The sequence below is a fragment of the Danio aesculapii genome, chromosome 2, assembly GCF_903798145.1.
Source record: "Danio aesculapii chromosome 2, fDanAes4.1, whole genome shotgun sequence".
Classification (NCBI taxonomy): Eukaryota; Metazoa; Chordata; class Actinopteri; order Cypriniformes; family Danionidae; genus Danio; species Danio aesculapii.
This window is the reverse complement of record NC_079436.1, coordinates 44,245,814-44,263,877: the sequence shown is the minus strand read 5'-3', so window position 1 is coordinate 44,263,877 and position 18,064 is coordinate 44,245,814. Positions and strand designations below refer to the sequence as shown.

The 18,064-nt window shown below is 37.3% G+C and overlaps 2 protein-coding genes across 2 annotated transcripts in view; both read left to right on the top strand.

The window, feature by feature from the left end:
- atp1a2a (ATPase Na+/K+ transporting subunit alpha 2a) overlaps positions 1-10,204 on the top strand; it is a 54,815-nt gene extending 44,611 nt beyond the window's left edge. The window contains exons 20-24 of the mRNA XM_056480409.1: positions 3,277-3,422; positions 5,490-5,620; positions 5,716-5,817; positions 5,920-6,011; positions 7,847-10,204. Coding sequence (XP_056336384.1) covers positions 3,277-3,422; positions 5,490-5,620; positions 5,716-5,817; positions 5,920-6,011; positions 7,847-7,875 — 500 coding nt within the window. The 3' untranslated portion in view covers positions 7,876-10,204. The remainder of the gene's footprint in view (positions 1-3,276; positions 3,423-5,489; positions 5,621-5,715; positions 5,818-5,919; positions 6,012-7,846) is intronic.
- A 91-nt stretch (positions 10,205-10,295) lies between these two features.
- sdhc (succinate dehydrogenase complex, subunit C, integral membrane protein) lies at positions 10,296-16,865 on the top strand. The gene is made up of 6 exons (XM_056480466.1): positions 10,296-10,393; positions 11,040-11,099; positions 12,741-12,842; positions 12,987-13,048; positions 16,178-16,341; positions 16,627-16,865. Exons 1-6 carry the CDS (start codon positions 10,377-10,379, stop codon positions 16,729-16,731), a joined length of 510 nt encoding a protein of 169 aa, XP_056336441.1. The 5' UTR covers positions 10,296-10,376; the 3' UTR covers positions 16,732-16,865.
- Positions 16,866-18,064: the final 1,199 nt, after the last annotated feature.

The window sequence follows — 18,064 nt, the reverse complement described above, 5'->3', positions numbered from 1 at the left end:
GTGTGCTTCACTTTAATTCATTTAGACTTTGTTATTTATAGTAAATTCCACTATTATATTTAGTTTTCTCGTAATTTTATTATATTTCCTGTGCTTAATTGAAATTTGAATAATTTCACAGTGGCTCAGTGGGTAGTACTGTCGCCTTAGAGCAAGAAGGTCACTGGTTGGAGTCCCCGGCTGAGTCAGTTGGCATTTCTGTGTGGAGTTTGCATGTTCTCTGCATGTTCGGGTGGGTTTCCTCCGGGTGCTCCGGTTTCCCCCACAGTTCAAAGACATGCAATATAGGTGATTGAATAAACTGAAATTTGGCGGTTCATACCTCTGAAATAGAGACTAAGCTGAAGGAAACTTAATGAATGTACATACACTATTCACTTATTGGATGCAATTACACATAGGGATGCAACGATTATAGATTTTGGTTGTTTGATTATAGTCTGAGGAATAATCACGATTTCACAGTTATAATGATTATTATGCATTCATTAATTTCAAAACACTACTAGTTTGGAAAAATCAAATGAAAACTCCTTATATTTTAAAGCGGTATTTATTGCTGCTTAGTAACCAGTCAATACTATTAATAGCAGAAGTGTGCAGATAAACATAATTACAAATGTCCATGTGCAGTGGGTATGTCCAGTTCAGATAAGTGAATCAGTGCAATGAATATGTGCAAACTTTAAATGTGCAAATGTTAAATAGTGCAGTGATTGTGAGGAGTATAAGTTAGAGGAGTGTGGGGGTGTATTGGGGGGGCAAAAGAGTCAGTGAGGGGCAGAGTTCAAAAGGAAGACAGCTCTGGGGAAAAAGCTGTTCCTCAGTCTGCTGGTTTTTGTCCGGGGGAGCCTGAAGCACCTGCCGGACGGCAGGAGAGAAAACAGTCTGTGAGCAGGGTGAGAAGTGTCCTTAAGAATACTGCGTGCTCGGCGCAGACAGTGTTTCTTCTGGATGTCCTCTATGGCTGGCAGTGTAGTCCCTGTGATGCGTTGGGCAGTTTTCACCACCCGCTGCAGTGCCTTACGCTCAGCAACAGAGCAGCTTCCATACCAGACCGTGACGCAGTTGGTCAGGATGCTTTCTATTGTGCAGCGGTAGAAGTTCACCAAGACGGCTGATGAAAGCTGGTTCTTCTTAAGTTGCCTCAAGAAGAATAGGCGCTGGTGAGCCTTCTTGACCAGGCTGGAGGTGTTGGTGGTCCAGGAAAGGTCCTTAGAGATGTGTGTCCCAGGAACTTGAAGGATGAGACAGGCTCCACGGCCATCCCATTGATGTGGATGGGATCATGCGAGCCTGTTCGTCCCTTCCTGAAGTCCACAATGAGCTCCTTGGTCTTGCTGGTGTTAAGGAGCAGATTATTGTCGGTGCACCAAGTGGCCAGATGCTGTATCTCCTCCCTGTAGGCAGTCTCATCACTATTGCTGATTAGACCAATCACTGTGGTGTCATCTGCAAATTTGATGATGGTGTTGGATCTGTTCACAGGCCTACAGTCGATGGTAAAAAGGGAGTAGAGGAAGGGGCTCAGCACGCAGCCCTGTGGTACACCAGTGTTGAGTGTGACGGTGGTGGAGCAGATGTGGCCTGATCTAACATTCTGAGGTCTGTTAGTCAGAAAGTCCATAACCCAGTTGCAGAGAGACGTGTCGATATCCATTTAGTCATTTAGCAGACGCTTTTATCCAAAGCAGACGCTTTTATCCAAATCCAGGTCTCTGAGTTTGATCAGTAACTTAGAGGGTATGACAGTGTTGAATGCTGAGCTGAAGTCAACAAACAGCATTCGTGCATAAGTGTTTTTATTGTCCAGGTGTGTGAGGACAGAGTGCAGTGCTATGGGAACAAATGTAGTCAAAGGCTGCTGAACCTCTGTCTGAAAGGCACATTTGATCAACTATATTGTGAACTTGTTTGGTATTTTCATTTTGTTTTGTTTTTTCTCTCTCTTTGGAGTAGAAATGTGTTTATTCCATGCAAAGTATGAAGCTGTACGGTCAGTTCTTGTCACTCGCAGTGCGCTCACGCCATTCTTTTAACTAGGTGTGCCTGGAAAGCGTAAGTGCGTTGTGCCACATGCACGTCACTTCCAATATGCACACAAGAAAATAAATAACAAACTTACACGCGCAAAAGACGCGACGTGTGGGTAGTGTGTGTGGGTATTAGCCTCGGTATACAAGCTCGGAACTTTAAACTAGCGCACAGTTGGCGTAACTTTGTTTAGTTCCATGTAGACACTCAGTGATATGAAGCCTTTACGATTAATTAACTATGACAAATTAAAGCACGGTTAATAATGAAATCGGTTAATCGTTCCATCCCTACTTACATACTCAACAGTATATGAATTTAGCGTCGTCCCAAAATGAACACTAAGTTTTCTTTTTACAAATCAGAAATTCAAACGTTCATTCGTTCATTTTCCTTTGGTTTAGTCCCTTGTTTATCAGGGGTCGCAACAGCGGAATGAACCACCAACTATTCCGGCATATGTTTTACACAGCGGATGCCCTTCCTGCCACAACCCAGTACTGGGAAACACACATACACACTCATTCACACACATACACTACAACCAATTTACATGTAGTTAATCCAATTCACCTGTACCGCATGTCTTTGGACTGTGGGGGAAACCGGAGCGATCGGAGGTAATCCACGCCAACACAGGGAAAACATGCTCGCAGAAACCCCAACTGGCCCAGCCAGGACTTGAACCAGCAATCTTCTTGCTGTGAGTCCACAGTGCTAACCACTGAGCCACTGTGCTGCCCTTACTTAAACTATTTATTCCACAAAATAACACAGAGTAATGCATAAGTATGTGATTTGGGACGCACCTTATGTTGAATTATTTTTAAATGTCACATTTTTTATAGCATATTTTTTATTATTTCTGAATTCAGTTATTACTTTTCTGTCACTTGTTTGTACTCAACAAATGCAATTTCACATTTGGTGTGACTTATGTTACAGACGATATGGTACTTATTATTTAGTATTATTTACTGCAATGCGGAATAGTGTCTTTTTCTTTTGCTTTTATTGCAAGCAGCGTTTTGTTCCTTCTATAATCAAACAAATAAATAGCTTTTGCATTGCAGGTGTCATTGAAAAACTATTTTAGAAACCTGAAGGGGGTGAATAAGCCTCATGCTTCAGATTATTATTGAGAATAAAAGAGCTTTTCGTACTCAGCAGGTATAAGAGGAATTAAATGTGTTTGTACACTTGCGTTTATTTGTGCTTCTGCATTTGTGTGTGTGTGCTTAGGTATGATCCAGGCTCTGGGAGGTTTCTTCACCTATTTTGTGATAATGGCTGAAAATGGATTTCTGCCTCAAACACTGCTGGGAATTCGACTGGATTGGGATGACCGTGCAGTTAATGACCTGGAGGACGGCTATGGACAGCAATGGGTAAACACTTACTCTATACACTACCATATGAATGTCAGTGGTTGTCAGATTGTATGCTTAACACTTTATTATATAACACTGACATTTTATATTTTTTATTCTATTCTATTATTTATTAAACATCACTTTCTAATCACTGTCATTTTCAAATCAATTTTCATTTCGGCCTTTTTTATTCAAAAGACTTAAATCATTTTAATTGTATTAAAAGATTACCAACACTCTTTATCTTTTCTATATTCTGTTTCTTTATTATTATCAATATATTTATATAAAAAAACTGGTTGTCTGCGGGGTCTTAAATTGTCATAAATTTCAAAAACTAAATTTTTGTCCTTAAAAAGTCTTAAAGCCACTGTAATATTGTGTTGTAGGTCTTAAATACTTTTAAACAGGTCTTAAATTTTCTCCACATTAAGTTACCTGATAAGGCCAACACAGATCCATAACAAACAAACCATCTCAAAACTTTTAACAAAAGTTACATTTCAACTCCATTTGCCAATATGCTTCAATTATCTTCCTTACAATAACATCTGTTTAAATGTTCTCCATATATTTATAGCTACAGTACATGCTGAGCACAATGAGCTGGACACACTGATGTGAATATATTTAGTTTATTATAGATTTTAAAACTGAAAAGAAATGTTATGTTGACAAAAGTGTATGAAAGTGTATACAACTAGAGTTTGCTTGTTTTGACACATTATTTAAAATATGTGGCTAAGAAATAACAACATTTGAATATTTTTGGATGAACCAAGTAACCAAGCCGGCAGTATGGTAGCTCAATGGTTATCACTGTCGCCTCACAGCAAGAAGGTCACTGGTTCGAGTCCCAGCTGGGCCAATTGGCATTTCTGTGTGGAGTTTGCATGTTCACGTTGCTTTCCTTCGGTTGTTTCGGTTTCCCCCACAGTCCAAAGACATGCACTATAAGTGAATTGGATTGACTGAATGTGAGGTGCTTCCCAGTACTGGGTTGCATCAGGAAGGGCATCCACTGCGTAAAACATATGCCGGAATAGTTAGCGGTTGATTCGGCTGTGGCGACCCCTAATAAAAAAAAGGGACTAAGTCGAAGGAAAATGAATGAATGAATAAAAGTAACCAGGCCTTTAGAAAATATAATCATAATAATTCCTTACATTTATATAGTGCTTTTCTAGACACTCAAAGCGGGTGCCAGTGTGCAGCATCCACCTGGATGACACGATGGCAGCCATATTGCGCCATACCGCACACCACACACCAGCTGATTGGTGGAGAGGAGCAATGAAGCCAATTATGTTATATGAGGATGGTTAGGAGAACACAATGGACAGAGGCCAGTGGGCAAATTTGGCCAAAAACTTTTTTCGAAGGACATTTTGGGATTTTTAATAACAGAGTTGTGACCTCAGTTTTAACGTCTTATCCGAAAGACGGCACCCACTGAGCAGAATAGAATCCCCTTCACTATACTGGGGCGTTAGGACCAACACATACTGCAGGTTGAGCACCCCCTGCTGGCCTCACTAACACCACTTCCGACAGCAAACTAGCTTTCCCATGTGGTCTCCTATCCAGATACTGACCGGGCGCAGCCCTGCTTGGCTTTAGTGGGTGACCATGTGAGAGTTGCAGAGATCTAGCTGCCACTAAAAAAGTGTTTAGCTTTGTATAAATCTAAAATTTCAGTCATAATTGTCTTAAAGTCTTTAATAGTCTTAAATTTGACTTGAAACCTGCTGTATTCATGAAAAACTACTTTTAAATAACTTTTTCCAACACTAACAATCAATTGTTTAAAAAATGTCCAACTATAAAAAAAACTCCCTCTCTAAACTGTGTCCTGCATTAGACTAACGTTTAACCATTTAAAATAATTAATTCCTACTTACATTATTTTAAATAGCTTATTCCTATGATGGCACAGGTCACGTGATCCCTCAGAAATCATTATAATATAATATTGCAATATTGTGAATTTATTCTCAAAAAGTGCTGAAAAGCGTTTTGTGGAAAGGAAAAACTTTTTGCTTCCAGTTTGATGATGAATCTATATAAATATGTATGTTTCAGACGTACGAACAGCGTAAGATCATCGAGTTCACCTGTCACACCTCGTTCTTCGTCAGCATTGTGGTGGTGCAGTGGGCCGATCTCATCATCTGCAAGACACGCAGGAACTCCGTCTTCCAGCAGGGCATGAAGTCAGTGCTTCTGCTGGGATGTTTGTGAGCATTTACTAGAGTGATATTTGCATATGTCTCTGTTAAAGGCTATTCTCTGGCCTGTGCTCTTATAGGAATAGGATTCTCATTTTCGGCCTGTTTGCCGAGACGGCTCTGGCAGCTTTCCTGTCCTACTGCCCCGGTATGGACATTGCCCTGAGGATGTACCCACTCAAGTAAGGAACAAACACACACACACACACGCACTTCTCTGTAAAAGAGCTTATTTTCTCTCCTCCTCTTTTCCTCACCTTTTTTCTCTTGTTTTCTTTTTGCAGGATTATGTGGTGGTTCTGTGCTTTCCCGTATAGTCTGCTTATCTTTGTGTATGATGAGATCCGTAAGTTTATCCTGCGGAGAAATCCAGGAGGTGAGCACAGATTATTAGAAAGAAGTTTTATAACATCCTACAATTGTGATTTCAGAAGAGCGAATGCACCATTTTTAGATTGTGCTCTCTCTGTTTAAAGTACTATAATACTAATGTAGGGGTTACTGGTTTTATCGATGGTAAAACAAACTTGCATACAAACTCCAAAGAAAAACACTTTAATTTCCTGATATTGCAGCATTAAATCCTTAAATCCTGAAACTACCGGTCTCTCTAAAGCCCAACTATCTGAGTGCTTACTCTGCTCTGATTGGTCAGATCATAGCCCAATCTGTTATGATTGGTCGACTTATTGAGTGCATCAGAACTTCCATTACCGTATTTGAATTTTAACTTTTCCCCGTTTACAAAAAAAAAACATAATAGTGGCACTTTAATATATTTTGTTCATTAAAGTTGCAGTTTCTAATTTTAGGCAGAGGGTGCATTTTCACAACAAACAAAGGTGTAGGCTGCTTCTGAAATTGCCTACTGCTCGAGTACATACTACATTTGCATTTGAATTTACTTCACAATCACAATCTTTAGAAATTCTACATAGTATGAATGGAATTTGGAAGTACTACACCCGCCATTTGTCATTACCAAGTGACCTACCCCCGTCAGTTGCTTCGCTTCGCTCCCATTCATGAATCCTTTCACGTGTCATTATGGGATAGCGTAGCAACCATTGAATGCGCACTTCAGATCCCATCGGAAGTAGTATGTTATATTCAGACATACTACTCAGCTTGCATATTGTTTCTAACACACTATATAGTATAAAAGTATGCGATTTCGGAAGCAGCCCTATGATGATGACGCAGTAACTAAGTGTGGCATCATGGGAGTTGTCGTCTTCATTACATTCTGCGGGACTGGATGAGCTAAAGCACAGGTGTCAAAGCCAGTTCCCTAATTAAACAAACCTGATCAAACTAATTGATTCCTTTAGGCTTGTTTAAAACCTACAGGTAACGCTGTGGTCACACTGGACTTTTCTCCTCTCCCCATAGACTTCCATTCATACGCATGCAAATGCGTCAGACTGGAAATGCACTGGAATGCGTCAAGTTAAGCAGATCGCTGCGTTGAAAAGTTCAAGCTTGGTGAACTCTGACCTGCGAAATCGCATCACGTGACTGCGTGAGACCAATCGAGGATCAAACCATGACCTCTCTGTACAGAAATGTAAAATATGGACCAATCGCTCGCTTTTTTAATGTCTAATCATCTTGTTTAATCCCGCCCCTTTTCGCAGCGTTGTAGGACAGAATTTCCCAAGCTAAAACTCTAGTGTGACCGCAGCTTGAGTGTGTTGAAGCAGGGTAGGAACTAAACTGTGCAGGGCTGCGGCCCTCCAGGAACACAACATATTAAAGCATCTTTGGTGTTTCCCATGTTTTATATAAAAACAAACCAGATATCGATAGTGTGTATAATGTCATTAGCATCCATTATTAACATCCATTACTACTTAAAATTGCTTATTTCTCTGTATTTACACATTCTTCGAAACATTGGGATAATCTAAGTACATATATGAGCATAATATATAAAACTGTTATATATTTTAATGAAATAATTGTACATATTGTGTCTTTAAGCATTTTAGGCTCATTTTATGAATTGAAACCTTACTGCTTAAGCTGATGAATAATACATTTGATATTATGCAGCAAAATGTTGTCAATATTACATTAAATTCAAGGTCCAAACAATACTGCAATATTACATAATTTGTAGAGCCTAGTAATGGAATCTCTGTGAACAGAGCTTTAGATTTTTTTTTAATTCGGTTAATTAATTTTGCTATCTCTGTCTTTCATTTGCAGGCTGGGTGGAAATAGAGACCTACTATTAACAGCAATATGCAATCTCTGTGCATGACTGCCAGTGTACGTGTGTGTGCGTGTGTCTGTTTGTGTGTGAAAGACATGAAGGTAATGAGACAAATGAAGGATCAGACAATCGTGTCATTTATCATGTAAGATTGAATGTATGCGACTGTGTGTGCGAGTGTGTAAATCCACCGAGCATAATCTGTTTACATGATGTATCCTGAATATCGTTATGCTCAATAATGTGATGATTTAATAGTGGAATAGTGTTCAGGACCATTACATTTCTGCTGATTTGATTTTTGCTGTGAGTTTATTACTTTTCGCCTTGTTGTAAGCTTTCATTTAGAGTTCATTTACTTTACGTTTGCACTTGTGTGTTAAATGTAGTACATTAGGGGCACAAAGTAACGCGGGGTAAAATGTAACATGGAGTTTTAAGGTATTTGCTCAGGGTTAACCATGGCATGCTTCCGAGGTTTTCACCACATGGTCGGCAGACGTCTTCCTGCCAATTATTGAAAACGTTTGGTGAAATTTGGATGAGAAACACAGGAGAAACCATTTTTGCAGCATAAAAGTATTTTATCTTTATCTTATATCTTATATTGTTGGGATTACCGTCTTCTAGGCTAAAAGATGAAACCATTTTGAAAGATGTAGAAAACACAGTGACTGCGAGCAAGTTTTGAGGAAGACACGACACAGCGGGGTTAGTTGTAACAGAGCGTTATAAATAAGCCACACACTGTTGGACACCAATTAAACAAACTAAATATTTGTTGAATTTTGAGTGTAATGTTAAAAACTTTTTAAATAAAATGTTTTTTAACAGAAAATATTTTTTAATTTAATTAAGTATTTTATTGCTAATACTACAAATAAATGCATTGTATAATAATGGATAATAATCCAAATAAATCCAAATGTGTTTATCCAATAAATAAATACATAAATAAACATACTGCAGCTCTGCACAAGACTATTGGCCATAGGAGAAATGGTCATGCAACTGAGCCTGGTTTCTCTGGAGATGTTTAATTCTACACTTTCGCCAGTTGGTGAATTTTTTTTCCTCGCCGCTGTCGCCACTGGCTTGCTTGGTTCGGGATCTGTAGAGCTGCGCATCGATGGATTACTCTTCAGTGTTTGGACTCTCAGTAGTGATTATTAAACCACACTGAACTGAGCTAAACTGAACTTAAACACTGAAAACTGAACTGACACTGTTTCAATTTACTATGATCTTCTATGTGAAGCTGCTTTGACACAATCTACATTGTAAAAGCGCTATACAAATAAAGGTTAATTGAATTGAATGTAGAATTTAAATGAGTTAAGTACTGAGGAAATATAGCTACTTTTTAAAGTAATTTGCATTTTTAAGTATGTGTTACAACTAACCCTCTGTCTGCTACAACTTGCCCTGCAGGTAGGGTAAATAGCAACATTTATACTCCTGGCACTTTTGGCAATACTGCACAGAAACCATAAGTCAGACGATCATACAACCAGTGCTCATTTGTAGGTGAGGCTTATGTGTTGTTGGTAAAAAAAAAAGGTTTGTCTAACCCCATTACTTTGTTCATTATTTGGCCAAAACCAAAAAGTGTTACTTTGTGCCCTGCTCTCGCCTACTCATATTTCTTTTCAATTTGTCTTTATGTACTTCATGTTTTTTGTTTGTTTTTTGGTGGTGCTAGTTTATTAGACTTTTATTGTAATATTGCTATTATAATTATGTGGTTTTATTTAAATAATTGTATTAACAAAACAAAATAATAATATGCAATAAAAAGTTGTGTGAATATAGACCATTTCAGTGTAGTGATGTCATTGGCCCATGAACATTTCCTGCTTGTTTTCAAATTATTTCATAACTGTAACAGAAAGCAATTCAATCATAATGTTAAAACAGCTATCATAACATTATTTATCAATATGTGGCTCTTTTTAGATTCTCGGAAGCTGTAGAAATTGAAAATGTAAAAACAGGAAATGCATTGGGACCATTGTTTTTGTTTAGATCTATCGAAATGGTCTATAGCCTATAGATCAGGGGTGCCCATACTGTCTTGGAGGGCCAACGTCCTCCATAGTTTACCCCTAACTCCAATCAGACACACCTAAGCCAAGTAATCAAGCTCTTACTGGGCTTGCTAGAAACACCCTGGCAGGTGTGTTGAGGCAAGTTGAAGCGAAACTCTGCAGGACACCGGCCCTCCAGGACCGAGTTGGGGCACCCCTGCTATAGATGTTTGACCTTTATGTTGGACTTGGCGTTTTCTAAATAATTCACTGTGGAAAATCAACTGTAATGATGAAGATGAAATAAAATTTGTAATGGTTGAATATGACTTTGAACTATTATTATTAATATTATAGTTTTAAGTAGACTTACACCCATAGACTGTCGACCTCGCACTCAGAATGTTTTGACCTTACCAAAATGGCGCCGGCTTGCTGCTTGTGTGCGACATATTAGATCCGGCTGCGTCACGTCCGAACACTCAAGCTCAAAAACATGGCGTTGCTTCTAAGGTCAGTACGAACATGTTATTTATAAAAATGTGTTTTGCTTTCTATTTGGTTTAAGGTGAAACTACTGGTTTAGACTGTCTTTTTGATGTCATATAACGTAGCGGTTTGATAGTCGTGAAATTGAGGGTTGCTGATGTTGTTAACGTATGTTATATATGAAACAACACTGTACTGCACTTTGCTCTGTTATGTTTATAGCCATGTATATGCAACAACTTTGCTTTTATGTCTTTATTTAAGCTCAGTTATCTTGTCCTTCAACATAGTTACATTTGTATTAAGAATTATCACGACATAAATATGTATATACTATCAACGGGTTTCTTCCCACTGTAAACTTCTGTAACTTAACGGCAAATCAGTTATCATAATTAAATATCACCACTGAGCTGTGTGTGGTCTTGTTTGTATATAATTTGTGAGATTTAAATGTCTCAAATGGATCTACAGGAGTCTCATAAGTGTCATGACGTGATTTGCATTTGTTTTTGTGTTTAAAGTTTCAGTCAAAATCTGCCCTGAATTAGTTTCTTTAATGAGCTTGCTGTATTAATATGTACAGAATATCCATAACGTGCTTTTACACTTTGAATATGTAGGTTTCATAGTTATGTTGAAGTTAACGGTGTTTTTACTGTGTTCAAAGGACGGTGGCCCGACAGGGTCTGTATTCATCACGGTCACAGTTTGGCGTTCTCTACAGACAGTGAGTGTGTTCATATTTTCCTTACACTTTTTCTAATCCAAAGTAACTGTTAAAACTTTTCTTTTTTGTACATATTCGAGAGCTTGCATATAATGCACGTGAAGCCCAAAGTATTTTGTCTGCATACATACACAGCACCTCAATTGAGATAAAGTTGGTTTTATATTCGCACATTCATTAAGTTCCAACTTGTGACGCCAAAGTACCATGGTACTTTGAATATTCAGTGTAAAATCGCATGTGAATAAGACTTCAAAATAACATTAGCACTATTTAATTGACTGTGCACAGTGTTGTACTTTGATAGTCATTTGCTGAAATGATTTCCCTATTTAGAATTTGAAAGTAATACTTTTCTGAAAATATATAAAGGAAAAGGTCTGAATGTTGAGGCAGTGGCACAGTGGGTAGCACTGTCGCCTCACAGCAAAAAGGTCGCTGTTTCTAGTCTCGGCTGGGTAATCTGGGATTTCTGTGTGGAGTTTGCATGTTCTCCCTCTTCCCTGTGTTTGTGTGGGTTTCCTCCGGGTGCTCCGGTGTCCCCCACAAGTCCAAAGACATGTGGTTTAGGTGAATTAAGTAAGCTAAAATTGTCCATAGTGTACATGTGTGAATAGTGTGTATGGATGTTCCCAGTGATGGGTTGCAGCTGGAAGGGCATCCGCTGTGTAAAACGTATGCTGGATAAGATGGCGGTTCATTCCACTGTGGTGACCCTGGATTAATAAAGGGACTAAGCTGAACAGAAAATGAATGAATGAATGAATTTGATGTTGAAAAGATGAATTTCCTATTATTTATATATATATATATATATATATATATATATATATATATATATATATATATATATATATATATATATATATATATATATATATAATTGCAATGTAAGAGTACATGCAAACTCCACACAGAAACGCCAACTGACCCAGCGGAGGCTCGAACCAGCGACCTTCTTGCTGTAAGGCGACGGAGCACTACCTACTGTGCCACCGCGTCACACCCAACATCAAATTAGAGAATCTAAATAACCTTTAGAATAAGTATTTTAAATTGTTTATGACTATTTGTATTATTATGCTGTTAAATAATTATTATATAATCAGTGGCAAAACTGTCTCAAAATGACAATAATATCACTTATCGCAACAATTTCTGTGACAATATCTCGCACAACAAAAATTCCTTATCATGACAAGCCTAACCTTAGCAACCAATGATTATTAAAGTACAACATTGTTCGCAGTCAATTAAATAGTGGTAATATTTTGTTCTGAAGTCACACTTGCGTACCGTTTTAGACCAACTTTTCAAAGTAGATTGTCATAATGTCAATGATCAAAAATGAACGAATGTGCAAATATAAAACCAACTTTACCCCAATGTTTTGCTCAACTTAGTTTGTCACGGTGTCAACACTTAACTTGACTGTTATTTTAGTCAGTGACAACAAAAACAAACTACTGAAGATGGAAGAAACACTGACAATCACTTTTGTGAAGGAATTAAAACGCACCCGCAAATCCAGAACATTTCTGTTGCTTATAACAAGACAAAAATGAAGCTTTCTATTATAAATTTGTTAAATGCTGAAACTGAAATATGCATCAGGTTTAAGAATTCTACCTTGTTTTCCAGTGCCGTACCTATGGGGACTGCGGCTAATGAGGAAATGGACAAGTTTTGGGCAAAAAACACACGACTCAATCGACCAATGTCACCACATATGACCATCTACAAGTGAGTCTTACTAAATCTTTGTCTTGGGTTGTGTGTGTAATGCAGTGAACAGCATTGCATTTGTATGGATATGTGGTGAGTTATTAATGTAATGTAATTAAACTCTTCAAAAATATGAATAATCAGTGTACATGGTGTTTACAGGTGGTCTGTCCCCATGGCGATGTCAATCTCACACAGAGGAACGGGTATTGCACTAAGCTCAGGTAACTGACCTGGTTCAGACCAGAAAACTAGATTAGTGTTGTTCATACACCAGTGCATGATAAATTTCTGTTTATAATAAAAATCGATCGCCACATTAAACAAGGTCTTTAAAATTAGATGGATTGTTATTGGCTGTCAATGTTTTCATTGTTCATTAGCTGGAAGAAAATGTATTCCTTCAGTATAGTTACTTTGTCATTATCATTATAACTGTGATGTGCATGTCACTAGTTTTACATAATTAGAGAGATTATTAAAATACTATAGTTATCTTTGTCATCTTTGTTTGACTTGAATGTCCCAATACATTTCAAGCACAACTGAAGAATGGTTGAACTGGTTGTCATTTAAAAGAAAATATGGTCAAAACAAAAGCCTCAATGTACTTCAAGCAAAGTTCACTTTTTGTTTGAGGGCAAAAAGAAGTTTGTAAAGGCTGAGAGATGGTATACTGTTTTTGAACCTTCTGACACCCCCACACTGCAGGAGGTGGAAATATAAATTTGTCACGCCGATAATTTGTACTCCTAAACACAACAATGATAGCAGCTCTAGGAGAAAAACAGTTTTGTAAATGTCTGAAGTAGCGTCTATCTATTCAATGGCACAGAACAAGAACAAGCAACCTAGATAGAATGTGCGTCCACTTAATGAAAACAAAGAATGACGGTGAGTTGTCTTTTTGTATTCAGCAAATAAAAAGACCAGGGGTCTCATTTATAAATATGGCATATGCACAAAACCCATTTATAAATATGGCATATGCACAAAACATGTGGAAATGTACATACACAAGTTGTGATCTATAAAAAACAAACTTGACCGGAGAATGTGTACGACTAAGTAAGTAAATCTAAGTAAACATACTTAACTTAAATATTAATTTAACTGAACCACTTTAAATCATTATATGATTGTTAAGTTTTTCTGGTGTATTTTCACTTTTAGGAAGGTTTCTAAACACATTTATAACTCAACCCCCAGATGAATACAGTTTTAATACTTCAGAATGTGTTTAACAATTTCCACCAACAATTTTATCAGCATATGTGAAACATGCAAAAACACACAACAAGCAATCGTACAAATCTGTACCAGCTCTGCTACTAAATCCTCCAGTGTATCCATGTTGTTAACTTAGTGTTGTTGTCTTGGATGTTGTTCTTATTTTTGACGTTGTGGAATGAGAGAAAATCACATATTCATAAAGGTGAAGTTCCAGAACACACCCACCGATTGTGTAAAGATAACAGACCAGTTGTAGCTCCAAGGTGCTTAAGAGCCAAAATGAAGTTTGATTTGTTGAGCTGTTTTGAACTGCCAAATCAAACTTTGTTTCGGACAAATATTTTTTGAAATTATGTCGATTTCCTTTGACGTATATAGGCACCTTTAGTGCTGAGTTTGTTTCAGGCAAAGTTTATTATCGTTTTTCATTTAGGAGTGTAAAGAAGTACTGCCAAATCTTACTTTTCGTAGTTCTTGTGATGTGGTTCATGTTTTGAGTTGCATTTAGATCAATATGCAAGTAGATGCTGCTCATTTTCCTCTTAATAACAAAGAGCATGCAACAAAAATGACAACTGAGAAAAAGCAGTTTGGAAAGCATCTTCTCATAATGCTGTGGATACAGAACGTTTACAGCAACTCACTTCAGTCATATTGCGACTCTTTATACATTAGATTACTTTAAAGTAAACAGCTTTACATTAAAGTGGGCATGAAATGGAAATTAAGATTGAATTTTTTTCTTCTACCTTGACATACATTAACTTGAAACGGTCCTGAAATGAGAAAACAAATCCTATGGTAACCAATTGTATTGTTAGAATATGAGCGTTGCTAACAAAATAAAGAAAGATTGATAAATGGATAAAGACAGCGCAGAAATGAGAGACACACTGATAAACCCTCCCGAAAGGCATTCCATATGACCAGAAGTGAAGAAAAATCATTCTACACCATAGTACTCAAACGCAATTCCTGGAGGCCCGCAGCTCTGCACAGTTTTGCTCCAACCCTAATCAAACACATCTGATCCAACTAATCAAGGTGTTCAAGACTACTATTAAGACTATGGCTGTTTCTCAATATGCATTCTTTAGCTATCTTGCGTCCTTGTGTAACGTCATCATCAACAGCCAAAGTTCAGTTCTAAAACTCAAGAACGAAGGACGCGTGAAAGTTCCTGTATGTGTTCTTGATATCGAGGACGCATGGATGCAGACTTGTGCTCCGAACTCACTCTAGAAGTCCCAGAAGTCATTGCGACTGGAGACATCACTTATTTATCTCAGGAGTTTCCCTAAATGAAACAGTGAAAGTAAACATTATCATGAAAATCTTAATAAACGCATAAATACATTAAGGGTGTTTATTTGCTGAAATTTGTATTAAAATATGTTTCATTTGTATTGTGCAACGTACATTTGTAAAACTTTTATGCATAGTATATATTGTGAAAAGGGGCAAAACAATAAATCGTTGTATGAATGCTGTAATGTTTAAATAATTTTTGGTTAAAGATGCGCGAGGGTCATGTGAGCATCAGGAAGAACGCAGCATCTCATTTCTCATAGGACGCCTTCTCTGTTCTCGCAAGTCCGTTCTTTGCGTTCCTGGAATTGAGAAAAAGCCTATGAGACTATTAAGCAGGTGTGAGTTAGAGGTAGTTGGAGCTAAACTATGCAGAGCTGTGGCCCTCCAGGAATTGACTTTGAGACCATTGTCTTACACTGTATACATATAAGAATAAGAGCAGCAAATTTGGATTTCATGCCAACTTTAAACATGGAAAAACAGTCCCTATTTTGCTTTCAGAGGATGAATTTCCAATATAAAGGCTGCTTTTCTTTGAACATAAGAAATTAACAGAAGTTATCAAAGAATGTGGAGCTTGTTAAATGAGCGGCATTATCAATTGAAGGTGTTAACAACTGTAGCAGAATTTTCCAGAAACTTTGCTTTGAACAAGATGTTTCAAACTTCTGACTTTGAAATTTCGTTACACCAGTTGGTTCTTCGATTTAGCTTGAAGTATATTGGGGTCTTTTAAAGAAAAGTTTTGTATTCATGACTAAATGGCTGAATGTTAATATTAAACCATGATGTTGATCTTTTTGTCTCAGGAATATCTGCATTTGCTCTTGCTGCGTTGGTGCTACCGGAGAGTTACCCGTATTACCTTGATCTGATTCACTCCTTGACCTTTGGGCCCCAGTTTCTTGCTTTCAGCAAATTTGCTCTCGCTTTCCCAGTGGTTTACCACACTTTTAATGGCATCCGTCATCTGGTACAACACACACACACAAATGAATAAGTAAATGAATGAACACAGTATATTCAGACAGCCTGCCCTGATAATGATTAATGATGTCATCTAAGTGTAAAATTAAGACTACATTTTAAAAGGCTGAGGTCAGGTTATTGAAAAGTAACAAATATGCAGTCAGGATTAAAAGGACAAAGAAATTTCCTCATCAAGTGTTGATAATTTGACTTATATAGCTTGTCTTGTACATAATTTGATTACTTTTGGTGAATTTCTTTTCTATATTTCTGTTTTTTTTCCTTTCAGGCATGGGATGCTGGGAAGGGTTTTAAGATTCCTGAAGTCTATCGTTCTGGCTACGTTGTCCTTGGTCTGACTGTTCTCACGTCCATTGGTCTTGCTGCCATGTAGACGCACAAAACTCTAACAAATGAAGACATGGAAGTAGAGAAAGCTGGGTCTTTGTTTTATCTGTCCTTGAAGCGGTCTGTAAGGACCAAATTCATTAATATAATAAAACACACATCTATATAAAACCAGAGAAAGCATCTGCAGTGCTTTTTTCCACGTTATTTCATCAATGGTGTCATCAACCTTAGAGAAAAGGGGTACTTCACTTGGCGTTGCAGTGAACTATATTGGAAACTAATCTGTTTTCCTTGTTTTCATGAGTCACTGCAGTATTTCCAAAACTGCTGACCTGTGCTTGATTTCTTCAATAAGGTAAATAAAATTACAAAGACAACAAAAACTGTCAGCCATTCAGCAGTCTGGACTATAACCGACACTCTTGTGCATTTATGTAAATATTTATTTCTCTTCACATAATAGTATGCAGGATATAAATGCTAAATAATATTGTTTTGAGACAACGCAATTTACGAGGACAGTATGGTGATGTTTTATAGTAACTACTAATATCAAAACATGATTAGAATCTGGTTAGTATTTTAAATAAACCCAAATGCTGATGTTGCACTGCGCAGGTTAAATTACACACCTCAAATCATGTTCACCTGAATGATAATGTCAAGGATGGCTGTGGGCTTTTTTCATTTAAATGGTAATGTTGTAAAATGGATTGGGTTGGATTACGGACTACACGTAATCACTGGACTGGATGTTTATTGAAAAACTCCATCCTGCAGTCCTAATGCACCTGTTCTATCATCATTTCCTGTCCTCTTCACTAAAATACAAACTGGGGCTAAGTAATCTATCTGGGTTTGAAATGAGAAGGCAAGCCCTGACACTTGTGGTCAAGAAAAAACGAGCAAATTGTGTTACATGTCATTAATCTGGTCGGTTTAGCATAGTGGTTTGCTTGGGGTATTCTGGGAATATGAGAGAACTACATATACCAAATGTAATGTTTCATTCTGCTTTAAGACTCTAAATAATTTAGATTAATTGTAATTTTTTATTGTTTATTTTGGCTAGACATTAAAATGTTTATTTTCTTTTCATTTGTGTATTTTATTCAGTGAGCATTGGGATTTAATTGCTTATTTAATCAATTTATACTGTTACCTGTGGAGTCGTAAGTTACTAGTGTCAAAGTACCTTTGTAGCTATATTTTGACAAGTACTATATAATATGAACTGCATGTTTTTCTCTTCAGGTTTATCCGTGATGGAAAAACGACACAAAATTAATACAAAGTAAGTTGCTATATTTCTTTTATCCCGGTAAATAAATACCATTACTCAGTTATACATATTGAATTCTCACCATAAAGAGATT

What these genes read in the sequence shown, in the direction of transcription:
- sdhc (XM_056480466.1), top strand. An exon ending in TTTGGCGTTCTCTACAGACA is followed by an intron (nt 11,100 to 12,740) that starts GTGAGTGTGTTC and finishes CTTGTTTTCCAG; the next exon opens with TGCCGTACCTATGGGGACTG. An exon ending in GGGTATTGCACTAAGCTCAG is followed by an intron (nt 13,049 to 16,177) that starts GTAACTGACCTG and finishes TTTTTGTCTCAG; the next exon opens with GAATATCTGCATTTGCTCTT.